At 44.0% G+C, this 24,301-nt stretch overlaps 2 protein-coding genes across 8 annotated transcripts in view; one reads left to right on the top strand and one right to left on the bottom strand.

The window, feature by feature from the left end:
- LOC118401366 (kelch-like protein 25) overlaps positions 1–11,174 on the bottom strand; it is a 997,662-nt gene extending 986,488 nt beyond the window's left edge. The window contains exon 1 of the transcript XR_008075527.1: positions 10,910–11,174. The gene's annotated coding sequence lies outside the window, so the exon portion shown is untranslated. The remainder of the gene's footprint in view (positions 1–10,909) is intronic.
- The window catches only part of LOC118401363 (junctophilin-3-like), a 33,603-nt gene continuing 11,140 nt past the window's right edge, over positions 1,839–24,301 (top strand). For 6 of the 7 annotated variants that reach the window (XR_008075526.1, XR_008075525.1, XR_008075524.1 and 3 more), the window contains exons 1-2: positions 1,839–3,235; positions 12,465–13,254. Coding sequence is in view for 3 of the 7 variants with exons in the window: in XM_035798795.2 (XP_035654688.1) it covers positions 2,854–3,235; positions 12,465–13,254 (1,172 nt within the window). In the remaining 4 variants the exon portion in view is untranslated. Of the gene's footprint in view, positions 3,236–12,464; positions 13,255–15,152; positions 17,406–24,301 lie in introns of those variants that run through there. The other variant, XM_052475042.1, reaches the window with a different exon arrangement.

Raw genomic sequence — 24,301 nt, 5'->3', positions numbered from 1 at the left:
CATGTTCTGAGTACGCCTCCGGGTAATCCGTCTGGCCCTGCGGCCTTGTGAATGTCAACCTGTTCAAATGTCTTGCACACAGTCATATGGAACAGCTGGTGCTCTCATGCATGGTTCAGTGTTGCTTACCTCAAAGCGAGCATAGAAGGCATTTAGCTCATCTGGTAGGCTCGCGTCACTGGGCAGCCCATGGGTGTGTTTCCCTTTGTAATCTGTAATAGTTTTCAAGCCCTGCCACATTCGATGAGTGTCAGAGCCAGTGTAGTAGGATTCGATCTTAGCCTTGTATTGACACTGCCTGTTTGATGGTTCATCAGAGGACATAGTGGTATTTCTTATAAGCATCCGGATAAGTGTCCCGCTCCTTAAAAGCGGCAGTTCTAGCCTTTAGTTCAGTGCGGATGTTGCCTGTAATCCATGATTTCTGGTTGGGATATGTACGTACTGTCACTGTGGGGACAACATCGTTGATGCACTTATTAATGAAGCTAGTGACTGATGTGGTAAACTTTTCAAGGGTGAATCCCAGAACATATTCCAGTCTGTGCTAGCGATACAGTCCTGTAGCTTAGCATCCGGTTCTTCGGACGACTTCCACTGGTACATCCTGTTTGAGTTTTTGCTTGTATGCAAGAATCATGAGGATAGCATTATGGTCAGATTTGCCAAATGGAGTGTGATCTTTGTATGCATTTCTGTATGTGGAGTAAAGGTGATTTAGAGTTTTTTTCGCCTGTAGTTTCACAGGTGACATGTGTCACACCAGCCTTCACTTGGCTCCCCCTCCTGTCCAGCTCTGGCGTTCGGTGTCGCCTGGCCTTCTAGCTGCTGCCGAACCAACTGCTGGTAAACGCCCTTCACTCATCATCCCCGGACTTGTCTCGTCATCATCACACACTCCTGGTTCCAATCCCCACTCTATCACAGTGTATATATACTCCCTCTGCCTTTTGTCTTTGTTGGTCATTGCAAATGTTACTTGTTTTCCTGAGAGGAATCTCTCCTACTATTTCCTGAGTACTTTATATTTTGCACTTTGGGTTCACCCTGTGCCTTTCTTCATCTAAATCGAGGTTAGTGATCGCTGTTCTGATGTCCAAAAGCTATTTTGGTCATAGGAAACATTGGCAGAAACATTATGTACAAAATATTTGATCAGTGCAAAAAAGCACACAAAATAGCACAATTGGTCAGGAGCCCGTAAAACGGCTGCTATCCATTACCGCGCCATTTTGAAAAGGAGAACATGACCTTGTCACTATGCCCTTGTCACTATGACCTTGTCACTATGACCTTGTCACTATGACCTTGTCACTATGACCTTGTCATAACATAGAGATGTTTAACTCAGCATCCTCTTCATCTGTATCTTTCAATAATGTCTTAACTTTGGATGTTAAAATGTAAATCATTTAAGTTATGTATGTCAATGTTATTCCTCTGATATCATGTCAAACTAATGTGCATTACATTATTATTATTATTACAGTATTAAGAGTGTTTATGGAAGATTACCTAACATAATGATTCAACAGAACTCTGGTAAATAATATCTAATAAACAGATTTACCAGTCTCTATCTATTACCATATAATTATCTTACATAATGATTAAATATGTTTTTATGCACATACCAGCGATGGAGAGGTGAAAAGGCTAAGGCATGCAAATAGAAAAGCAATCTCTGCTCTTCAGGGCTGCAAAAGAGAGAGGAGAGAGGCTTGGATGTTATGCTGCCTCTGTCTCTTTAAAAACAGGAGCATGCATGTGAGGGGGAGGGGGTGTTGGCTGCATTGGAACAGTCCTCCTCTAATGAGCAGATTTGAGAGACACCAGAGAGAGAGAGAGAGAGAGAGAAAGAGAGAGAGAGAGAGACCCAACCATAAGGAGAGAAGTGGGGAATAAAACAACAACCGAAAAGGCAGATAGTGATACATAAAAATTAAGAGCATGGCGCATTAAGAGGAGGAAAAGCAGAGATAAATCTGGATTTCTCACCAGAAAGGGAACAAGAATAAAAGCATCAGCATCGCTCAACCACTTAAGGACGAGGATGAAAAAAGAGAGAGGGAAAGGGAAAAGAAAGGAGGAAAATAATCAGATCACTTGTTTTTTTTTCATGGTCCGTGTGCGCACTTGCTGTTGGTGAGAGTGTACGTATGTATGTGTGCATATGGGAAGAGACTGCATTGCTGTTCACTAGCAGAGGCATCAGGAGAGAAACAAGCTGAATCCCTCTTTTTTTCTTTCTCTCTCTCTCTGTTTCTGTATTGCACTGTGCAGCAGGAGCATGTTGGGTGGGTTGGGTACAGACGACAAGCTGAGCCAGCCAGAAGAGATGGATCTGTAAAGCTGGAAATGGTGTCGGATCTGGCCAGCGGCTGACTGTTAGCTGTGTTACCTGGGGTTTCTAGGTGGAGCCTGGTGGTGCTCAGCTGCCAGGGAGCGCTAAAGAGTGGCTGGGAGAGTGCCGGCGGTGGGGCCCTGTGTGGAGGGAGGGGGAAAGAACCCAAAACGTGGAGAAGGAGGGTTTTCTGCATCTGTGTCAGCAGGGAAGTCACATGGCTGGCATAGACCTTTTCCCATTTGTGAGCTGCGGCTGTAGGAGATTGGACTGGGAGTGACAGTGAACCACAGCTCCAGGATAATGGTCTGAAGAGGCTCCCGCTGCTCCGGCCTCACAGGAGGGACCCTACACTCTGGGGGCTATTTTTCTTTTTCTTCTTTAAGTCAACCCAGGGGATTTGTATGTGTGTCTTCCTCCCCCTCACACCTCATCATCACCAACTCCGACCCCAACTGTGTTTTTTCTTTTTTTGAGATTTGGGGGATTTGCCAAAACCTATTTCATGCATGTCCACTGGGGGCAGGTTCAACTTTGATGATGGGGGGTCATACTGTGGCGGGTGGCAGGAAGGCAAAGCCCACGGCCATGGCATCTGCACTGGGCCTAAGGGCCAAGGCGAGTACTCAGGGTCCTGGAGCCATGGTTTTGAGGTGGTGGGGGTGTACACCTGGCCCAGTGGGAACACCTACCAGGGCACCTGGGCGCAGGGCAAGCGCCATGGGATTGGGGTTGAGAACAAGGGCAAGTGGGTGTACAAGGGGGAGTGGACAAGTGGATTTAAGGGACGCTACGGCCTCAGGGAGAGCACCGGCACCAGCGGGAAGTACGAGGGAACCTGGAACAACGGTCTTCAGGACGGATACGGTACGGAGACCTACTCTGATGGAGGTAAGACCCAGACTCAGACTGAGTCATGTTATGGCTGAGTAGTACCCTCTGTGTAAGGCATCAACACACACACACACAAAATTGAACTGTCTCCTGCTTCATTATTCTCCTGTTACTCAGAAACTAAGCTCTCTTTCTCCGTCCATCTGTCATTTAAGTAAGAAGTTCCGCTGCTCGAGCTGCAATGGGAGATACATTTAGAGGCCCAAACTAAGGCCTTCCGGACTCTGCATGCAGTCGGAGAGAGAGAAAGAGATATTCCAGATTACCTGTACAGCCATGAATAGGAAATAAGCAGTCAGGGTGAAGTTCCCATAACCAGACAGAGAAACTCATGGTAAACCTGGCTGGGCAACCTGGTCTCAGAGCATTTTGTATCCTTCTGTACGTAAATCCCAGGCGTTCCATTTAGTATGATATGTTACGTTTCATATGGTATGTATTCATTTGTTTATGTCCATCACCCATTTCATATGATATGTTACAATTTATAATGCTAAAGTTGTCTCAAAGAACTCACAATCTTTGAGTTGCTCGACTTTCGTCCACCGCAACCAACAAACCTACTTTCATTTTTTGTAACCATACCAAGTGTAACATATCATACTAATTTGTTGGTCTCAGTGGAAAAGGAGGGCCAACAGTTCCCCATTAACATCGACGGGACTGAAGCGGAGGAGTCGAGAGTTTCAAGTTCCTTGATGTCCACATCACCGACAAACTTTCATGGTCCAAACATACCAAGACAGTCATGAAGAGAACACAACAACACCTTTCCCCCCCAGGAGACTGAAAATATTTTGCATGGGTACCCATATCCTCAAAAAGTTCTACAGCTGCACCATCGAGAGCATCCTGAGCGGTTGCATCACCGCCTGGTATGGTAACTGCTAGGCATTTGACTGTAAGTCGCTACAGAGGGTAGTATGGCCCAGTACATCACTGGGGCCAAGCTTCCTGACATCCAGGACCTATATACTAGGCGGTCAGAGGAAGGCCCAAAAAATTGTCAAAGACTCCAGTCACCCAAGTCATAGACTCTGCTACCATATGGCAAGTGGTACTAGAGTGCTAAGTCTAGGACCAAACTTCTCCTTAACAGCTTCTACCATCAAGTCATAAGACTGCTGAACAATTAATCCTCCCTGACTATTTACATTGACCCCTCCCCCCCATTTGTTTTTACACTGATGCTATTTGCTGTTTATTATCAATGCATAGTCACTTTACAAATTACCTCGACTAACCTGTACACCCGCACATTTACTCAGTACTGGTACTCTCTGTATATAGCTTCGTTATTGTTATGTACATTTATTGTGTTACTGTTTGATTGATACATTTTTCTTAACTTTAATTTATATAGTAAATATTTTATTAACTATATTTCTTGAACTGCATTGTTGGTTAAGGGCTCGTAAGTAAACATTTCATGGTAAGGTTGTTGTATTTGAGGCATGTGACAAATACAATTTGATTTGATATACGTTTACTATGTTACGGCTAGTCTATGAGACCAGGCTGGGCTGGGAGAGATCTAGTTCTAAGGCCATAAATGCTCTACACACTTTGAAGATGACAGTGATGAGAGCCTGGAAGTCCTTGCTATACCCCAAATACACACATCTCTCCTAAGGTGGATTCCAGGTCCATCCAGATATATTCATCAAAACATTTCATATCACAAAACAAAGGTACTAAAACAATCACACAGTTAAAGGACATAACTGTCTGTAGAATAGTTTGAATTATTCTGGTGAAACCTCCTGGTGCAACACCATTGTTAAGCTTATATAACTCTCTAGCACCTTACACAATCATGCACCCAACCAGCAGCCCACCCAACACTGGCTGAACGAGGAGAGAGAGCAGGCTAATGGGGACAGAATATGCAGAACAGATATGATACAGTACTATATCCACAATGATAACAGTTACAGCATCCACTCTGAAGAGAGCACTAGGCCTGTGAGGCTTTGTTATAATGAAATGAGTATGAGATGTAATAGAGAGAAATGGATTTGGAGAAGATAAACTGGTAGATAAAGATGTATGAAAATGAGGAATAGTCGATTATTGTCGTATGAGAGACACTCAGATACTTGATATCTACAGTCAGTATTCATTATGTAACACTTCACTGTGTCTATAAATCAGTCAGTGTCTTTAAAAGACACCAGTATACTCCTTGTGTCTGTAAGCTACAGCATGTTTTGCCAAACAACAACGTTAATCAGCTGATTACAACATCCATCATCGTAAATAAGAAATAGTCTTGCATTCTACCCCCCGATCTGTGATCACACATGTTGCATAACCTCCTTATCAAACCACAACTGAAAGGAGGAAAAGGATCTATGCTCTGAGCAGTTGTTTTTCTGTCTCCCTCGTGCCTCACTACCTCTTGTCTCTGTACAGTAAGTTGCTGTGGAAACGCACAGACACGCAGCAAGTCAGCGTGTCACAGGGGAGTCAGTGTTCCTTGCTCTGATTGGCTGGTTGATTTTGCTAATGGGGTTTACTTATTTGGGCACTAATCTGGCTGCTTAATCACAATCACAGTAGACAGTGACAGAGAGGAGGGAGGAGTCAAAGCTACAGAGAGGTTAAAGTAGCATTGTCTTTCCAATGTCTTACCCCTCAGATGGAGTCAGACATTCTATACTGCCAATGGCCATGGAATAAGGGACCCATCCAAGGTATCTATGGAGAACACTTCAACAGTCTGTGTTAATAATTGTCATGTAGCTAATTTACAAGTGTTTCTGATGGTTGTTGACGCTCCATTGTACACCATCAGTCACATGATAATTCACGCTGATTATCACACACTATGTGATTGGGAGTAAAACACACTCACAAAACTGAAAGCTATAGGAAACTGCCCTGACAGTTGTCTATCTGGATTTGAGTCAACCTGTTAAACCTTACAGTACAGTAGTCTTTATAATGTGATCCCTGACCTACATACCAACATGGTTGTTAAGAAGTGGTTTGAACCATGTACAGATGTGGAGGGGTCTACGGTTTGTTGTTACATCATCATGCATGGTGTGTTATCGCAGTTATTAAAGAACATATCTTGTTGCTGTTGAACCAGATTATGTTATGAGGCCAAATAAATAGCATGCTTAGTTATTCAAAATTATGAGCACGATGTAAATCAATTTTGAGATGTACAGGGCAATTTTGAGAGAATTAGCGTTCAAATGATAAATCAATAGTCTGATGTTTCTATGTGTTAATAATCCTTAAATGGGAAAATCTAAGACAGGGGCACACCATCACCTCTCTGTGACAGAAAAAGCTCAAAACCAAATCCCGGATAACATCCGTAGTCGATTTAAGCTTACTGAGAGATTTAGCTTTTAACTGCAGCTCATTTTGAATGTTGACGTTTTTGCAACAGTTTTGCTCGCTTTATTCTGTTCTGGATTGCAGTCTGTCCGTGTCTGTTCAAGCCAGAAACCACTTTATGTCACAAAAACTTTTCCAAACTCTTTCCCTGGCTGCCACTACTCTTGCTCAACTAAAACTGTAATCTGTCTGATCTAAATGTTTTAAGTGACTTCAACAACAAAACGAAGTAAATTGGTCGAACATTTTGTCATTTAGAAATGGTTCTATATATAATTGAATTAAGTTCTCTATAAACTTTATATACATATATACATATATACATATATATATATATATATATATATATATACAGTATATATGCGAAAGTATGTAGACACCCCAACAAATTAGTGGATTCGCTATTTCAGCCACACCCGTTGCTGATAGGTGTATAAAATCGAGCACACAACCATGCACTCTCCATAGACAAACATAGGCAGTAGAACCATTAAGTGGCACCTTTCCAACAAGTCGGTTCGTCAAATTTCTGCCCCGATCAACTGTAAGTGCTGTAATTGTGAAGAGGAAACATCTAGGAGCCACAACTGCTCAGCGGTGAAGTGGTAGGCCTCATAAGTGCTGAGGCGCATAGCCCGTAAAAATTGCCTATCCTCGGTTGCAACACTCACTCCAGAGTTCCAAACTCCCTCTGGAAGCTACGTCAGCACAATAACAGTTTTTTTTCGGGAGCTTCATGAAATGGGTTTCCAGTGGTGTAAAGCTTGCCGCCATTGGATTCCTGAGCAGTGGAAACACGTTTTCTGGAGTGATAAATCACGCTTCACCACCTTGTGGCTGAATGGAAGCAAGTCCCAGCAGCAATGTTCCAACATCTAGTGGAAAGCCTTCCCAGAAGAGTGGAGGCCATTATAGCAGCAAGGGTGGGACCAACTCCATATTAATGCCCATGATTTTGGAATGAGATGTTCAACAAGCAGGTGTCCACATACTTCTGGTCATATAGTGTACAATTAGGAGAGCCTAAAGATAAATAATCCACTTGTTTAGAGAGAATTTGAAATCAGTTTTTAATAAAGCAGTCAAATTTAAGGTGTGTGTTGCATGTCAATGGTACCTAAATTAGCATTTTCCAAATCATGTCCACATCATCTATAAGTATCTTCATTGAGTTAAACAGGCCGTTTTATGATACATTAGGATGATTTGGACATGATTTGGCGCAATAATGAAAAGAGGGACCTTACATCAAAACCCCATAATAGTGGGGATATTAATAGTAATGCCATTTTGTTTCAATATTTATACATTTTAATTAAAATAATAAAATCATTTTTTTAAATACTAAAAAATGTACCTGGTAGATGGGCAAAATGCCCAATTTCTATTTTCCTTCATAGTTTGTTTGCCTAAGCATAACCATCACCAGACTTTTTTTATATATATATATATATATATTTCACGTTCTCTGTCTGTCTCTCTCACTCTCTCTCTCACACACAAACATACAAGTCTGAAGTGCAAGTGCTGACTTTGTAAAATATAAATAATTCATGAAAGAGACAATCCAAACACACTTTCTGCCATCCTTCTCAATTTCCTCTGTCATGGATTTAACTCACAATGCGGCCTAAAATATCAAAATGAGATTCATCATTTGATTACAGATTTAGTAGGCCTAAACTTTTAAAAAGAGGCGCCATCTCTGTTGGAGTGAATATACAACAGACAAGTTTAACCTAGAAACAGAAGAACACATAACTATCATGAATTCAGACAGGGGGTTGGTTGGCGCGTGATCTAATCAGAGTTTCTCTGATGTTTTCGCGTCTTTGATCTTTCCACGTTTAACCATTTCCATGCTGTCCCCTGTACTGCTGTTGCAAAACCCATCTCGCAGCCCTTCGGCGGAAAACTTCCACCGGATTCGTTTTAACATCTGAGTTGCATAGTCCATAGAAACCAATACGAAAATAAACGACAGAGGATTATTGTAGTCAGGCTACATGCATCACATACTAGGCCGAATCTGAACGCCGGCAGCATGTGACACGTTGTGAATTAAAATATATTTTCAGAATCCTAGATGTTTTCATAGCTGTGGGGAAATTGAATAATATGCTTGCCTCACTGATTATTAACACGACTGAGAGATGCCTCCACGACGCGGAGTTTTCTACCACAGCCAAATTAACTGATGAAACTAGCGTCGATCTGAATTTAAATAGGCTTTCCGACTTCCTGTTAGAGTTGTAAAGGGCACATACAAGCAAACCAATGATGAACGTGCATCCATCCACCCCCACAGAGAGAATTCTATCATTTCAGCACCTTGGAGAGCTCCAATGACAATAGGCCTACACTTTGGGTCACGATGCAGCGTATTAAAACATTCCTAAAGTCTATAAGGCTACACAAGGATGACACAACTCAAGTAAGCATAAAATATGTTTTGCTTGATGTGGAATGATTCATGGCATGTGTAATGACAGGATTTTTATGTCAATGTCAAAATTAAGCCAGAAGGAAAATGTCACTGACATTTCAGGAGCACTTGATACTTTGAATTCAATTAACACATATTTGTTAAAAGTATATTCAGGTAGACTACTGCATTTTTCTCTGCTAGATGTGGCATTGTATTTATTTTGCCTCATAATTAATGTTCATGTGTGCAAACTTGCATCAGGCATTAGCCTAGCTATGCTTTACTAATGGCTGTAGTGAGATACAAGTAATGGTGAGATGATGATCCCATGGCTATGTCAATGGATTGCCAAAGAATCAGAGTTTACGTTCGCTGCTCTCTCATGGGAGGGAGACGTCCCTCTCAACTCTTTTAAAGCTTCACCTCCTTTAGGATCGGGCGGGTGTGCCCAGATGTCGGCCAGCTGTCTCTGTGATGGTCAGACGTATGTGGAACGGGGGGAGGTATGACAATGATTAATACCTCCACATGAGAGATATGTTAGAGCTTGGTCTTAGTCTTGCCCTCTCCCTCTTTCTCTCTTCTCTGTCTACCTATTTCACTACCCCCCCCGCACACACTCAAACACACAGAAATATTCAATGCCCACCCAGACTGCCAGGCCTGTTTTGAAGAGTAGTAGGTTTCAGTAGGTTTCCATACTACTGTGGTAGCAGCAGTAGAAGTAGCATCAGTAGAAGTAGCAGCAGTAGAAGTAGCAGCAGCAGCAGCAGTGGAAGTAGTAGCAGCAGTTGAAGTAGCAGCAGCAGTAGAAGTAGCAGCAGTAGAAGTAGCAGCAGTAGAAGTAGCAGCAGTAGCAGTTGCAGCAGTAGAAGTAGCAGCAGCAGCAGCAGTAGAAGTAGCAGTAGTCGGAGTAGCAGCAGTATCAGCAGTATAAGTAGCAGCAGTAGCAGCAGTAGATGTAGCAGCAGTAGGAGTAGCAGCAGTAGAAGTAGCAGCAGCAGTGTGTTGCTGTGGGGGTGGGGATATCCCACACTCTCTCTGCTGTTGCCTCATTGAGCCATCCAACCTTATGCATTTCACTGACACGCCAGCCCAAAGATAGCAATAAAGGCAGAGAGGAAAGGGGAGAGTGTATGTGTGTGTGCGCGTGCGTGTGTGTGTGTGCATCCTTATATGGGCCTACACATATGTAGGATCTAAATTTGATCCAGTTTGCTACAGCAGGAAAATAATCATGCAGCAAGAGGAAATATGAATTATTATGAGGATTATAATTCATGGTCATTTTTGTAGGGGTTGATACATTTTTCACAAGGGAAAATCAAGTCCGAAATGTCAATGTGAAAATTACAAACTTTAGAAGCCTTTTAAAACCTCAAATACACTACAAGTTTTGCAACAGGGTGATCCAATTAAGATCCTACATCTGTATGTGTGCTGATTCCACACTTAAGCAGCAAATTCTAGAAAGCTTGCTGCGATGAATCACCGAGCAGAAGAGCTGTTACATCAGAGGGTTTGCTCAGTCATTGGCAGTATGGAAAGGACGGAACATAGATGAATACTTGTACATAGATGGATCCTATAGATCGGGCAATTAATCCAGCAGTCCTCACAAGAATAGTAAAACACGGAAACATTTTGTCTGCCCCACAAAGAAAAACGCTATTTTAGGCTTAGTGTTTAGGTTTAGGGTTACAATTTGGGTTAGTGTTACAATTAGGATTAGGGGTTACATTTAACATTTACATTTAAGTCATTTAGCAGACGCTCTTATCCAGAGCGACTTACAAATTGGTGCATACACCTTATGACATCCAGTGGAACAGCCACTTTACAATAGTGCATCTAAATCTTTTTAGGGGGGGGTGAGAAGGATTACTTACCCTATCCTAGGTATTCCTTGAAGAGGTGGGGTTTCAGGTGTCTCCGGAAGGTGGTGATTGACTCCGCTGTCCTGGCGTCGTGAGGGAGTTTGTTCCACCATTGGGGGGCCAGAGCAGCGAACAGTTTTGACTGGGCTGAGCGGGAACTGTGCTTCCTCAGTGGTAGGGAGGCGAGCAGGCCAGAGGTGGATGAACGCAGTGCCCTTGTTTGGGTGTAGGGCCTGATCAGAGCCTGGAGGTACTGAGGTGCCGTTCCCCTCACAGCTCCGTAGGGGTTAGAGTTAAGAGATTTGGGGTTAGGTTTGGGGTTAAGGAAAATATGATTTTGAATGGGAATCAATTGTTTGGTCCCCACAAGGATTGTGTGCGTGTGTGTGTGTGTGTGTGTGTGTGTGTGTGTGTGTGTGTGTGTGTGTGTGTGTGTGTGTGTGTGTGTGTGTGTGTGTGTGTGTGTGTGTGTGTGTGTGAGAGAGAGAGACAGAGAGAGATGCAAATGAATTGTGTTAGATTTCAGCACTACAGAGATATCCAACAGATGGACCTATACTGGAATGGGAAATAGAGAAAAAGAGAGTAAAAATCCTGCGACATCTTTAAAATATAAACTACTAAGGCAGTGTACTGAACAAGTATTGGACCTATTCACAGACTAAATAGACTTAGAGTGTAGTTCACAATAGGAAACAATGCTACCTATCCCTATAGATATGTCATGTATTGCATCGGGCTGAAAACCTTTGACATAATATAGCACCACTGAATTTAATTATGGAATCCAGTGCCCAGTGGAGCCTCACCTTTGACCCTAGCCAGTCAGGGTCAGTTCTTTGATACACTGTTCAGGCACCTAATGTCCATTTGCTACCTCTATATAGGAACACACTGAGACATGATCAATCAGGGCGGTTGGCAGACGACATGATGACCAGCTGCCATACTGGACATTTCAGAGAAAAGAACATTACATTATTTTGTTGGCAATATGACCCCTAAATAACAGTGCTGACAGGTAACGGGATGGATATAGTGATAGATAACGGGATGGACATGTTGATAGATGTTATGAGTGCTCTTCACTTACTATCTCGCCACAGTTTCCCTCATACATATAATGATGACTGGGATACAGCCTGGGATGCAGTATTTTTACTTGATATCCTTAGTATAGTAGTGTTGGTACTGGCAGTATAAGTAGTGGTAGTAGTAGTAGTATGTTTGGTTGTTGTTATTATGGTAATACTGCATGGTTTAGTCCCTAATTGAAGCACTTGAACTTAGTGTTTCAGGTAAGATGCAGACAATGCTGGAGGGGAAGAGTGTGTGTTCAGGCAGCGAGTATTACTGTAGTAGGCTGTAATGTCATCAGCTGAGTCCCGAAACAGACAAAGAGGCATTTACACATGCTAGACTCTGCAGTATGTTCATTAGCCCCCTTAGGCACATATCTCTATCTCTAGTGTTGTTGTTGTATTGTGAAATATAAAAATGAATTATTTATTGATATGCTGTTATATCATATTGGTATGCATTGTGACCTTTGTCTCTCTCTTTCCAGGTACGTACCAGGGCCAGTGGCTGGGGGGGATGCGACAGGGATACGGCCTGCGGCAGAGTGTGCCGTACGGCATGGCAGCCGTCATCCGCTCTCCGCTGCGTACCTCCATAAACTCCTTGCGCTCGGAGCACAGTAACGGGATGGCTCTGCTCCCGGACCGGGCCGGCGTGGCGTGCGTGGGTGGGATGGGCTCTGCTGGCAGTCCGGCCGTGTCGCGGGGGGGCTTCGTGCTCACGGCACCTAGCGAGGCAGAGCTGCTGAAGGGCAAGAAAAAGGGTCTGTTCCGAGGTCGCTCGATCCTCAGTGGACTCAAACTGAGGAAGTCCGAGTCCAGGAGCTCTCTAGCCAGCCAGCGCTCCAAGCAGAGCTCGTTCCGCAGCGAGGCGGGCATGAGCACGGTCAGCTCAGTCAACTCCACCATCAGCCTGGGAGAAGGCGAGGCCGAACTGGCCGCTGCCGAGGATGATGTGGACGCCACGGCAACAGAGACCTACTGCGGTGAGTGGAAGAACGACAAGCGCACAGGCTTTGGCGTGAGCCGGCGCTCGGACGGCCTGCACTATGAGGGGGAGTGGGGGGGAAACAAGCGGCACGGATACGGCTGCACTACCTTCCCTGACGGGACCAAGGAGGAGGGCAAGTACAAGCAGAATGTCCTGGTGAGCGGCAAGAGAAAGAACCTGATCCCCCTCAGAGCCAGTAAGATCAGAGAGAAGGTGGACCGGGCTGTGGACGCGGCCGAGAAGGCTGCAGACATCGCCAAGCAGAAGGCTGAGATCGCCATGTCCAGGTAAGCCCCAGAAACAGGTCCATATGGCCTTCTTTATAGGCCTTACTAGGAGTAGGGCCTTATTATAAACTGGGTGGTTCAAGCCCTGAATACTCATTGGCTGATTGTATATCAGATTGTATACCATGGGTATGACGAAACATTTATGTTTACTTCTCTAATTATGTTGGTAACCAGTTTGTTTATAATAGCAGTAAGGCACCTCAGGGATTTGTGATATATGGCCAATATACCACGGCTAAGGTCTGTATGCAGGCACTCCGCGTTGCATTGTGCTTAAGAACAGCCCTTAGCCGTGGTATATTGGCCATATACCACACCCCCTCGTGCTTTATTGCTTAATGATAGCAGTCTGTGTATAGGAGGCTGGAAGAGAGTTATCTTTGGGTCTGGCTTGATGGATAGAGGGCTTAGAGTACCTCCAAATAGCAATTACTAGGGTTTAGTTTGCAGGGGCAAACTGTGACTGTTGGACATACGCCTTCAGTGTACCAAACTCAAAAATTACTATCACAAAAAGTGACAACGATGACACATCAAAGGATGTGATTGTGACTCGCTCATGATCAGTAGTGTTAGTGTGGGCTATAAGCAAATACAAAATAAAAAATAATATGCCATATACCAACTTTTGTTTCAGTGGGCATTGCGTATATTCACTTTTAATTTCCATTGATGTGTGTCAAAGTAGTGTAGTGGAGGTATACTATACACCATATCAATTATGTAGTACAATAGAGAAATCATGCACAAAGTGGCCTACGACATCACAAAGCACAAATATATTGACATGCACGCAACATAGCTTAGTTTCACCAGAATATCATCTCAAGAGCAAGCAGCTCTCAACTCGTTGTTTGCCTGCAACCTGTAATCAGGGGTAGACGTAACATAGTAAAATTAAAACCAGGACACTGAAAATAGTATTTTTTTTAAATCTATAATAAAAATAAAAAAAATTACCTTTATTTAACTAGGCAAGTCAGTTAAGAACATATTCTTATTTACAATGACGGCCTACCCCGGCCAAACCCAGACGATGCCGGGCCAATTGTGCACCACCCTATGGGACTCCCAATCACAGCCGGATGTGATACAGCCTGGATTCGAACCAGGGACTATAGTGACACCTCTTGCACTGAGCTGCAGTGCCCTAGACCGCTGCGTCACTCAGGAGTATGATCTGTTACGTTTGGTATGGTATATAATATGTATTAATTTGTGGATGTCCCTCATCCATTTAATATGATATGTTACGAATTACAATTTATATGATATGTTACGAATTGCAATTCATACAATATGTTAGGAATTTGCAAAGTGGCTAACATTAGCTAGGCTGGGGTTAAGGTTAAGGGTTAAGGTTTTGGTTAGGGTTAAGGTTAGCTAACATGTAAGTAGTTGCAAAGTAGCTAAAAAGTAGTAAGTAGTTGCAAAGATGCTAATTAGCTAAAATGCTAAAGTTGTCTGTGATGAGTTTCGAACACGCAACCGTTGGAACATTCGCGTGATTACGTGATATCATGAAGATTTGTATCGGGAGGTCATTTGTTTAGCAAACTCTGCTATCACATGTAGCTTACACTGTAGGCCTACATTGTACAGTAGCATACAGAAACACCATTAGCCAAAAATATAGAGCCACTAGAAAGACAGCAATCTCACACGGCATGATGTTAAAGGATAAGAAGCTCATTCACTCAGACATAATAAGCCAGTAGGTCCCAATCATAAGAATACAAAAACACAACCATTAGGCTAAGCATTTCTCAATCAAATTGTATAACTATTACTTTTCATCATGTTCACCACACAAAGTAACCAGTGATCAATCTAAAGTTTAAATGCAACGATGTTTCACACACATACTGTAAGTTATTTGCTTACTGCCCAAATAGGTCCACAGACGATGCAATCTCAACCACACTGCACACTGCCCTAACCCATCTGGACAAGAGGAATACCTATGAGAATGCTGTTCATCGACTACAGCTCGGCATTTAACACCATAGTGCCCTCCAAGCTCATCATCAAGCTCGAGACCCTGGGTTCCGACCCCACCCTGTGCAACTGGGTACTGGACTTCCTGACGGGCCACCCCCAGGTGGTGAGGGTAGGCAACAACATCTCCACCCCGCTGATCCTCAACACTGGGGCCCCACAAGGGTGCGTTCTGAGCCCTCTCCTGTACTCCCTGTTCACCCACGACTGCATGGCCATGCACGCCTCCAACTCAATCATCAAGTTTGCGGACGACACAACAGTGGTAGGCTTTAGTTACCAACAACGATGAGACGGCCTACAGGGAGGAGGTGAGGGCCCTCGGAGTGTGGTGTCAGGAAAATAACCTCACACTCAACGTCAACAAAACTAAGGAGATGATTGTGGACTTCAGGAAACAGCAGAGGGAACACCCCCCTATCCACATCGATGGAACAGTAGTGGAGAGGGTAGTACGTTTTAAGTTCCTTGGCGTACACATCACAGACAAACTGAATTGGTCCACCCGCACAGACAGCATCGTGAAGAAATTTGGCTTGTCACCAAAAGCACTCACAAACTTCTACAGATGCACAATCGAGAGCATCCTGTCGGGCTGTATCACCGCCTGGTACGGCAACTGCTCCGCCCACAACCGTAAGGCTCTCCAGAGGGTAGTGAGGTCTGCACAACGCATCACCGGGGGCAAACTACCTGCCCTCCAGGACACCTACACCACCCGATGTCACAGGAAGGCCATAAAGATCATTGTTACGAATCCCTTTTGGCCCGACGGTCTTGGGGGGATGGTAATGAGACCCGTAACATAACTCATGCAAATTATTATTGTGACAAAGTAAAAGTGTGAACGAAATAACCACGACAACAGAAATCTACCGTCAAACTCTAGGTTTATTTATAAACACACGGTAAAGGGGGGAGCAGGAAAAGGGGCTGAGCTGGACCCAAGGAAAGAAACAATAAGTATTCAAAAACACCCCTAAGCTAGACTAGCCTACTTTAACAACAGCTAACTAACTAACCAAAAATACAGTGGGTGGTCCGCCCAGTTCTAACTAGTGTATTTAACAAAGTTCACCTACGGGTAGTGTATGCCCATGGGCGACTTGTCTTGGTTTCCCCCTTTTCCCACCAGCAACAAACAAACACCATAACCAAAAACAATACTCACAGGTGATGACAAAGTGCTATGAAGTGCTTTAAACAAAAGAGAGTTTAAGACACAAAGCGAGAGTGAAACACAGAGACCTACAGACATGGCATTACAGAGAGATTGAGCTGAGCTGAGCTGAGCTCCAGAACAAACAAATGTTGGGGTTTTTAAACCATGGGGAAGGAACTGTGATAGGTCAGGAAATAGGAGGAGGTGTGTCTTCTGATTGATGATTGATTGGAGAGTGATGATTTTCACCTGTGAGGGGAGAAGGAGAGAAAAGAAACACACACACAGGATACACACAGACACAGGATAACTGTATCCGTAACAATCATCAAGGACAACAACCACCCGAGCCACTGCCTGTTCACCCCGCTATCATCCAGAAGGCGAGGTCAGTACAGGTGCATCAAAGCTGGGACCGAGAGACTGAAAAACAGCTTCTATCTCAAGGCCATCAGACTGTTAAACAGCCACCACTAACATTGAGTGGCTGCTGCCAACACACTGACTCAACTCCAGCCACTTTAATAATGGGAATTGATGGGAAATGATGTAAAATATATCACTAGCCACTTTAAACAATGCTACCTAATATAATGTTTACATACCCTACATTATTCATCTCATATGTATACGTATATACTGTACTCTATATCATCTACTGCATCCTTATGTAATACATGTATCACTAGCCACTTTAACTATGCCACTTTGTTTACATACTCATCTCATATGTATATACTGCACTCAATACCATCTACTGTATCTTGCCTATGCCGCTCTGTACCATCACTCATTCATATATCTTATGTACATATTCTTTATCCCCTTACACTTGTGTCTATAAGGTAGTAGTTTTGGAATTGTTAGCTAGATTACTTGTTGGTTATTACTGCATTGTCGGAACTAGAAGCACAAGCATTTCGCTACACTCGCATTAACATCTGCTTACCATGTGTATGTGTGACAAATAAAACGTGATTTGTTTTGATTTTATTTTATTTATTTTCAGAGACAGCTAACAGCGAGCGAGCTGCAATAAAAAACACTGTTCCATTCACCAGACAATGATCATTTGAAACATAACTTCTTGTTGAAAGTTCATCTTGAAAAGGGCGAAGCCAGAGTAACAATTTAGCAACAACATCCTCTTCGATAACATGCTGCAGCTGCTACACACTTTTAACAAGCTGACAACAAAAGCTAGCTAGGTAAACCGTGGGAAAACTACTGCTCGCTATTGTGCAGTGACCTGACCGCCTTCAAGAAGCTGGAAGTTTCCATACGTTTTTGTACGAACCGTCCCACCCAAGTCAAAATGTGATTGGTTGATTCCACTGTTACTCCTAAATTATACTCAAATACAGTTAAATGGCAGATGCCTTCTATCTAGCCTCTGAGGGCCGAGCCAATGGCTGACATAGCTAGCTAGATTTATCTCCCCAGAGACCAACAAAGAAAAATTCTGATTGGATCTTTTTTTTGTTTCAGTGTTAACCCTTTCCTTTCCAAAACCACCTGAAGCATTTCAGTCAGAATATCCTTGAGAAGGATAATATAATCAGAATATCCTTGAGAAGGATAATATAATCAGAATACCATTGAAATATTATTGAAAAGATTAAATAGAAATTCAACGTGTATATATTTTAAGTGTATAAGTGTATATTTTAAAACAACAACAATTATTTTATAAATTCTTAAGTCTTCTCTGAAGGTTTAGAAGGCCCTCACGGTTCCCCACTGTTAGTTTGTGTATCCCCTTCTGGACTGAGGAACTGAAAGAATGCAACATGGAGCTACATTAGTTATAAACTAGGGTTGGATTACATCGCTGGTTGCTCTTGGATATCACACATGCATGTGGAACTCTGCATCGCCCACTATACTGAGTTCCTCTTCCTGACCAGACCAGACTGGGGTCTGAATGAGGCTGGTATGGATTGTTTAAACACGTTGCCCGGAACCTTGATGGGTCTATATTGATGGGTGAGCAGTAGAGGCAATCAATGATGTGGGTATACACGGTCATGGTGTCATGGCTATGAACTATTACATCATTATTTGAAAGTATGTATGCATTTGTTCATATGTGTGTGTGGGTGTGACGTGTGTGTGTGCGTGCATGCACATGTGTATGTGTGTCCGTGCATAAGTGCATGTGTGTATGTGTTTTTGTGGCTGACAGAGAGAGATAAAGAGAAAGCCCAATTAGGCCATAAGCTATGATAACAGAATACCTGTGTGATCTGCCTGTTTCTGGACTTTCCTTTGCACTCCTGTGTTGGGCCGTTGAAACCTCCAGGGAGGGAGGTGGGAGAAAGGCATGACGGGAGACAGAGAAAGAAAAAGAGAGAATATCAGAGATAAAGAGAGAAAGAGAGAGAGAGAGAGAGAGAGAGAGAGAGAGAGGCAGGGAGTGATATCTGCATTGGCGGACAGCCTGAGAGAGACAAGGGAGGCTGAACTGGAGGCTGGCCGCCACACACACACACACACACACACACACACACACACACACACACACACACACACACACACACACACACAATTTGCACATAAATATATGTGCATGCAAACAAATGTTCAAACACCCACGCTTACAACCTTCACACCCAGCACACTCTTCCAAGAACTCCAAAGTCTTAACTATGCATATCGATTAATTATTATATCATAGGATGCATCCCCAAAGGCTATTACTCTAAAAACGATGAACTATGGACGTTTTGTGGGCATCTGTACACTTCCATGTGTGTGTCTGTGTCTGTGTTTCTACACATACATACAGTATATGCAAGGGTATGCATTTGCTATATTTGGTTCTAAAACTCAAATCCTATTTAAGCTCATCAAACTCTTCCAGGCACACTGGCTACAGCTAAGTACCTACACAGGGCAACAGGTAGCCTGGATGTTAAGAGCACTGGGTCAGTTACCGGAAGGTGGTTTGAATCCTCGAGACGACTAGGTGACAAATCTGACGATGGGCCCTTGAGAAAGGCACTTAACCCTAATCGCTCCTGTAAGTTTCTCTGGATAAGAGTCTGCATATTTTTATTTGTTTAAGTATAGTAATAGGGCACACTGGCTACAGCTAACTACCTACACAGGACACACTGGCTACAGCTAACTACCTACACAGGACACACTGGCTCCAGCTAACTACCTACACAGGACACACTGGCTACAGCTAACTACCTACACAGGACACACTGGCTACAGCTAACTACCTACACAGGACACACTGGCTTCAGCTAACTACCTACACAGGGACACTGGCCACAGCTAACTACCTACACAGGAATACTGGCTACAGCTAACTACCTACACAGAGACACTGGTTACAGCTAACTACCTACACAGGACACAATGGCTACAGCTAACTACCTACACAGGGACACTGGCTACAGCTAACTACCTACACAGGGCACACTGGCTACAGCTAACTACCTACACAGGGCACACTGGCTACAGCTAACTACCTACACAGGGACACTCTTTATAGATGAGGGCATCTACACCTCGATGCAGCAGGATAATACATTTATCTCAACCCATGTCAGCTGATTCAGTGTGGCACTGCTGTAGCACAGAGAGAGGAAAGGATGAGAGCAGGGGTATGGGGGTATCATTTTGTAGTCAGGAACAATAGCAGCCACTGCTTGACTTTAAAGCAGTCATAAAATACAGTAAGGAGAATGTGGGTAACATACCTCTGTCTGTGAGGACAGGGATGCATTTTTCGAGGAACACCGTGTGAGAAGAGATTGACTTCAACCGTTCTATGCTAAACATTTGAATTGCCTCTAGAGCAGTTCTCTGGTGCAAACAGTACACAGGCTAACCCAGATATTATGAGAGGAAAGGTATTTTCCTTGTAGAACTCCAAGACAAAGGTTACTCTTCGAGGTAAGATACCAAGAAATAATGCATAGTCACAGAACAATATAGGTAAACAACAACAAACACTCACACACACAGAGAGAGAGAGATAGAGACATACTCACAAACAGAGGCAGAAGGAGACCACAGTAGGACAGAAAGAGACTACAGTAGGACAGAAGGTGAGCACAATAGGACAGAAGGAGACCACAGTAGGACAGAAAGAGACTACAGTAGGACAGAAGGAGACCACAGTAGGACAGAAGGAGACCACAGTAGGACAGAAGGAGACCACAGTAAATCAAATCAAATTGTATTTGTCACATACACATGGTTAGCAGATGTTAATGCGAGTGTAGCAAAAATGCTTGTGCTTCTAGTTCTGACAATGCAGTAATATCCAATGAGTAATCTCACCTAACAATTTCACAACAACTACCTTATACACACAAATATAAAGGGATGAATAAGAATATGTACATAAAAAAATATATGAATGAGTGATGGTATAGAACGGCATAGGCAAGATGCAGTGGATGGTATAGAGTACAGTGTAATGTAAACATGTAAACATTATATTAAGTGGCATTGTTTAAAGTGGCTAGTGATACATTTATTACATAAATGTTTCCATTATTAAAGTGGCTGGAGTTGAGTCAGTATGTTGGCAGCAGCCTCTCAATGTTAGTGGTGGCTGTTTAACAGTCTGAATGCCTTGAGATAGAAGCTGTTTTTCAGTCTCTCGGTCCCTGCTTTGATGCACCTGTACTGACCTCGCCTTCTGGATGATAGCGGGGTGAACAGGCAGTGGCTAGGGTGGTTGTTGTCCTTGATGATCTTTTTGGCCTTCCTGTGACATCGGGTGCTGTAGGTGTCCTGGAGGGCAGGTAGTTTGCCCCTGGTGGTGCGTTGTGCAGACCTCACTACCCTCTGGAGAGCCTTGCAGTTGTGGGAGGAGTAGTTGCGCTGCTGCACCTTCTTCACCACGCTGTCTGTGTGGTTGGACCATTTCAGTTGGTCCATGATGTATACGCCGAAGAACTTAAAACGCTCTACCCTCTCCACTACTGTCCCGTCAATGTGGATAGGGGGGTGCTCCCTCTGCTGTTTCCTGAAGTCCACAATCATCTCCTTTGTTTTGTTGACTCTGAGTGTGAGGTTATTTTCCTGACACCACACTCCAAGGGCCCTCACCTCCTCCCTGTAGGCCGTCTCGTCGTTGTTGGTAATCAAGCCTACTACTGTAGTATTGTCTGCAAACTTGATGATTGAGTTGGAGGCGTGCATGGCCATGCAGTCATGGGTGAACAGGGAGTACAGGAGAGGGCTGACAACGCAACCTTGTGGGGACCCAGTGTTGAAGATCAGTGGGGTGGAGATGTTGTTACCTACCCTCACCACCTGGGGGCGGTCCGTCAGGAAGTCCAGGACTCGAGCTTGATGAAGAGTTTGGAGGGTACTATGGTGTTAAATGCTGCACTGTAGTCGATGAACAGCATTCTCACATAGGTATTCCTCTAGTCCAGATGGGTTAGGGCAGTGTGCAGTGTGATTGCGATTGCGTCGTCTGTGGACCTATTGGGGCGGTAAGCAAATTGGAGTGGGTCTATGGTGTCAGGTAGGGTGGAGGTGATATGGTCCTTGACTAGTCTCTCAAAGCACTTCATGATGACGGAATTGAGTGCTATGGGGTGGTAGTCATTTAGCTTAGTTACCTTAGCTTTCTTTGGAACAGGAACAATAGTGGCCCTCTTGAAGCATGTGGGGACAGCAGACTGGGATAAGGATTGATTGAATATGTCCGTAAACACACCAGCCTGCTGGTCTGCGCATGCTCTGAGGACGCGGCTGGGGATGCTGTCTGGGCCTGCAGCCTTGCGAGGGTTGAGACGTTTAAATATTTTGCTCACATTGGTTCCAGTGAAGGAGAGCCCACAGGTTTTGGTAGCGGGCCGTGTCAGTGGCACTGTATTGTCCTCAAAGTGAGCAAAGAAGTTGTTCTGTCTGGGGGAGCAAGACATCGTGGTCCGCGACGGGGCTGGTTTTCCTTTTATAGTCCGTGATTGACTGTAGACCCTGCCACATACCTCTCGTGTCTGAGCCGTTGAATTGCAACTCTACTTTGTCTCTATACTGAGGCTTAGCTTGTTTGATTGCTTGCGGAGGGAATAGCTACACTGTTTGTATTCGGTCATGTTTCCCGTCACCTTTCCCTGATTAAAAGCAGGGGTTCGTGCTTTCAGTTTTGCACAAATGCTGCCATCAATCCACGGTTTCTGTTTTGGGAATGTTTTAATAGACACTGTGGATACGACATCGCCGATGCATTTGCTAATAAACCCGCTGACCAAATCAGCGTATTCATCAATGTTGTTGTTCGCCACAGTGCGGAACAAATCCCAGTCCACATGATCGAAGCAATCTTGAAGCGTGGAATCCGATTGGTCAGACCAGTAGGACAGAAGGAGACCACAGTAGGACTGAAAGAGACCACAGTAGGACAGAAAGAAGACCACAGTAGGACAGAAGGAAACCACAGTAGGACTGAAAGAGACCACAGTAGGACAGAAAGAGACCACAGTAGGACAGAAGGAGACCACAGTAGGACAGAAAGAGACCACAGTAGGACAGAAAGAGACCACAGTAGGACAGAAAGAGACCACAGTAGGACAGAAAGAGACCACAGTAGGACTGAAAGAGACCACAGTAGGACTGAAAGAGACCACAGTAGGACAGAAAGAGACCACAGTAGGACTGAAAGAGACCACAGTAGGACAGAAAGAGACCACAGTAGGACAGAAAGAGACCACAGTAGGACAGAAAGAAACCACAGTAGGACAGAAAGAGACCACAGTAGGACAGAAAGAGACCACAGTAGGACTGAAAGAGACCACAGTAGGACAGAAAGAGACCACAGTAGGACTGAAAGAGACCACAGTAGGACAGAAAGAGACCACAGTAGGACAGAAAGAGACCACAGTAGGACAGAAAGAGATGTTCATGAGATGTTAATAGGGTAAATGCATTTATCAGAGTCCCTGCATCATGTGCTGCTGATGAGACATTGATACCGGAAACAAGCATGAATTGTCTCCGGCTCTGTTCAACTCCATCTTGATGCAACTTATTAAAAAGAGGCCCCTTATGTGTGTCATCCTGAGGATTAGGGAGACTCTCTTTGTGTCCCAAATGGCACGCTATTCCCCAGACGGCTCAGGTCATGCCTTAGTCAGACCATTCTAGGTTACTTAAGATTGTATAAGCATGGCCCCTTTTCCATTAACATAAGATTAGCTAGCAGCTTCTCAAGACAAATATATTCAGTGTGAATGAATGTGTTAGATAGATAAAGGTGTGAGAGGAAGTTAATTCTCTAAATGTCTGCTAGAGTGGAGGTGGGGAGGAGGGCGTTTGTCTTTACTTGTGTGTTACAAGGTGAGTGCAGGTTGTGTGAGAAAACATGTCTGTGTTTGCATGAGAAAGATGGTTCAAGAGGTCGAGACATTGTGCATTGTGAGAGTCAGAGAGCGGTGAAATAACTTCTGTTCATGTGTGCACGTGCGCACGCATCAGAGTAAGAAGGTGTATTAGGAGAGATGAGGGGTGCAGGCAAAAAGTCCTGTGTGTGTCTGATGTCATAGAATGATTAGTGTCTCTGTGAAATCAGAAGTGGTGTTCTTACTGCTGTGGCTTGGTGTGATATAAATAGACAGAGAATCAAATCCATATCTGCCTTACATGCCAGCACTTGTGCGTGTGTGTGTGTGTGTGTGTGTGTGTGTGTGTGTGTGTGTGTGTGTGTGTGTGTGTGGTGGGGTGATCACTGCATTCTTTCTAAATGATGAAGCTGTAAAATAAGTCATGCAGTGCTCTGGGGCACAGTAACACTGAATGGAAGATTCCTATCTCCTCCCTCTCTCACTATGTTTCTCACTCCCTTGCTCCTGCAGTTGCTAGGACAACGGTCTAGGAGAGGGCTGGTCCCCGGTAGAGGAGGATGAG

Source organism: Oncorhynchus keta, chromosome 22 (genome assembly GCF_023373465.1).
Source record: "Oncorhynchus keta strain PuntledgeMale-10-30-2019 chromosome 22, Oket_V2, whole genome shotgun sequence".
Taxonomy (NCBI): domain Eukaryota; kingdom Metazoa; phylum Chordata; class Actinopteri; order Salmoniformes; family Salmonidae; genus Oncorhynchus; species Oncorhynchus keta.
The sequence above is the reverse complement of the archived record's forward strand: the minus strand, read 5'-3'. Positions and strand labels throughout refer to the sequence as shown.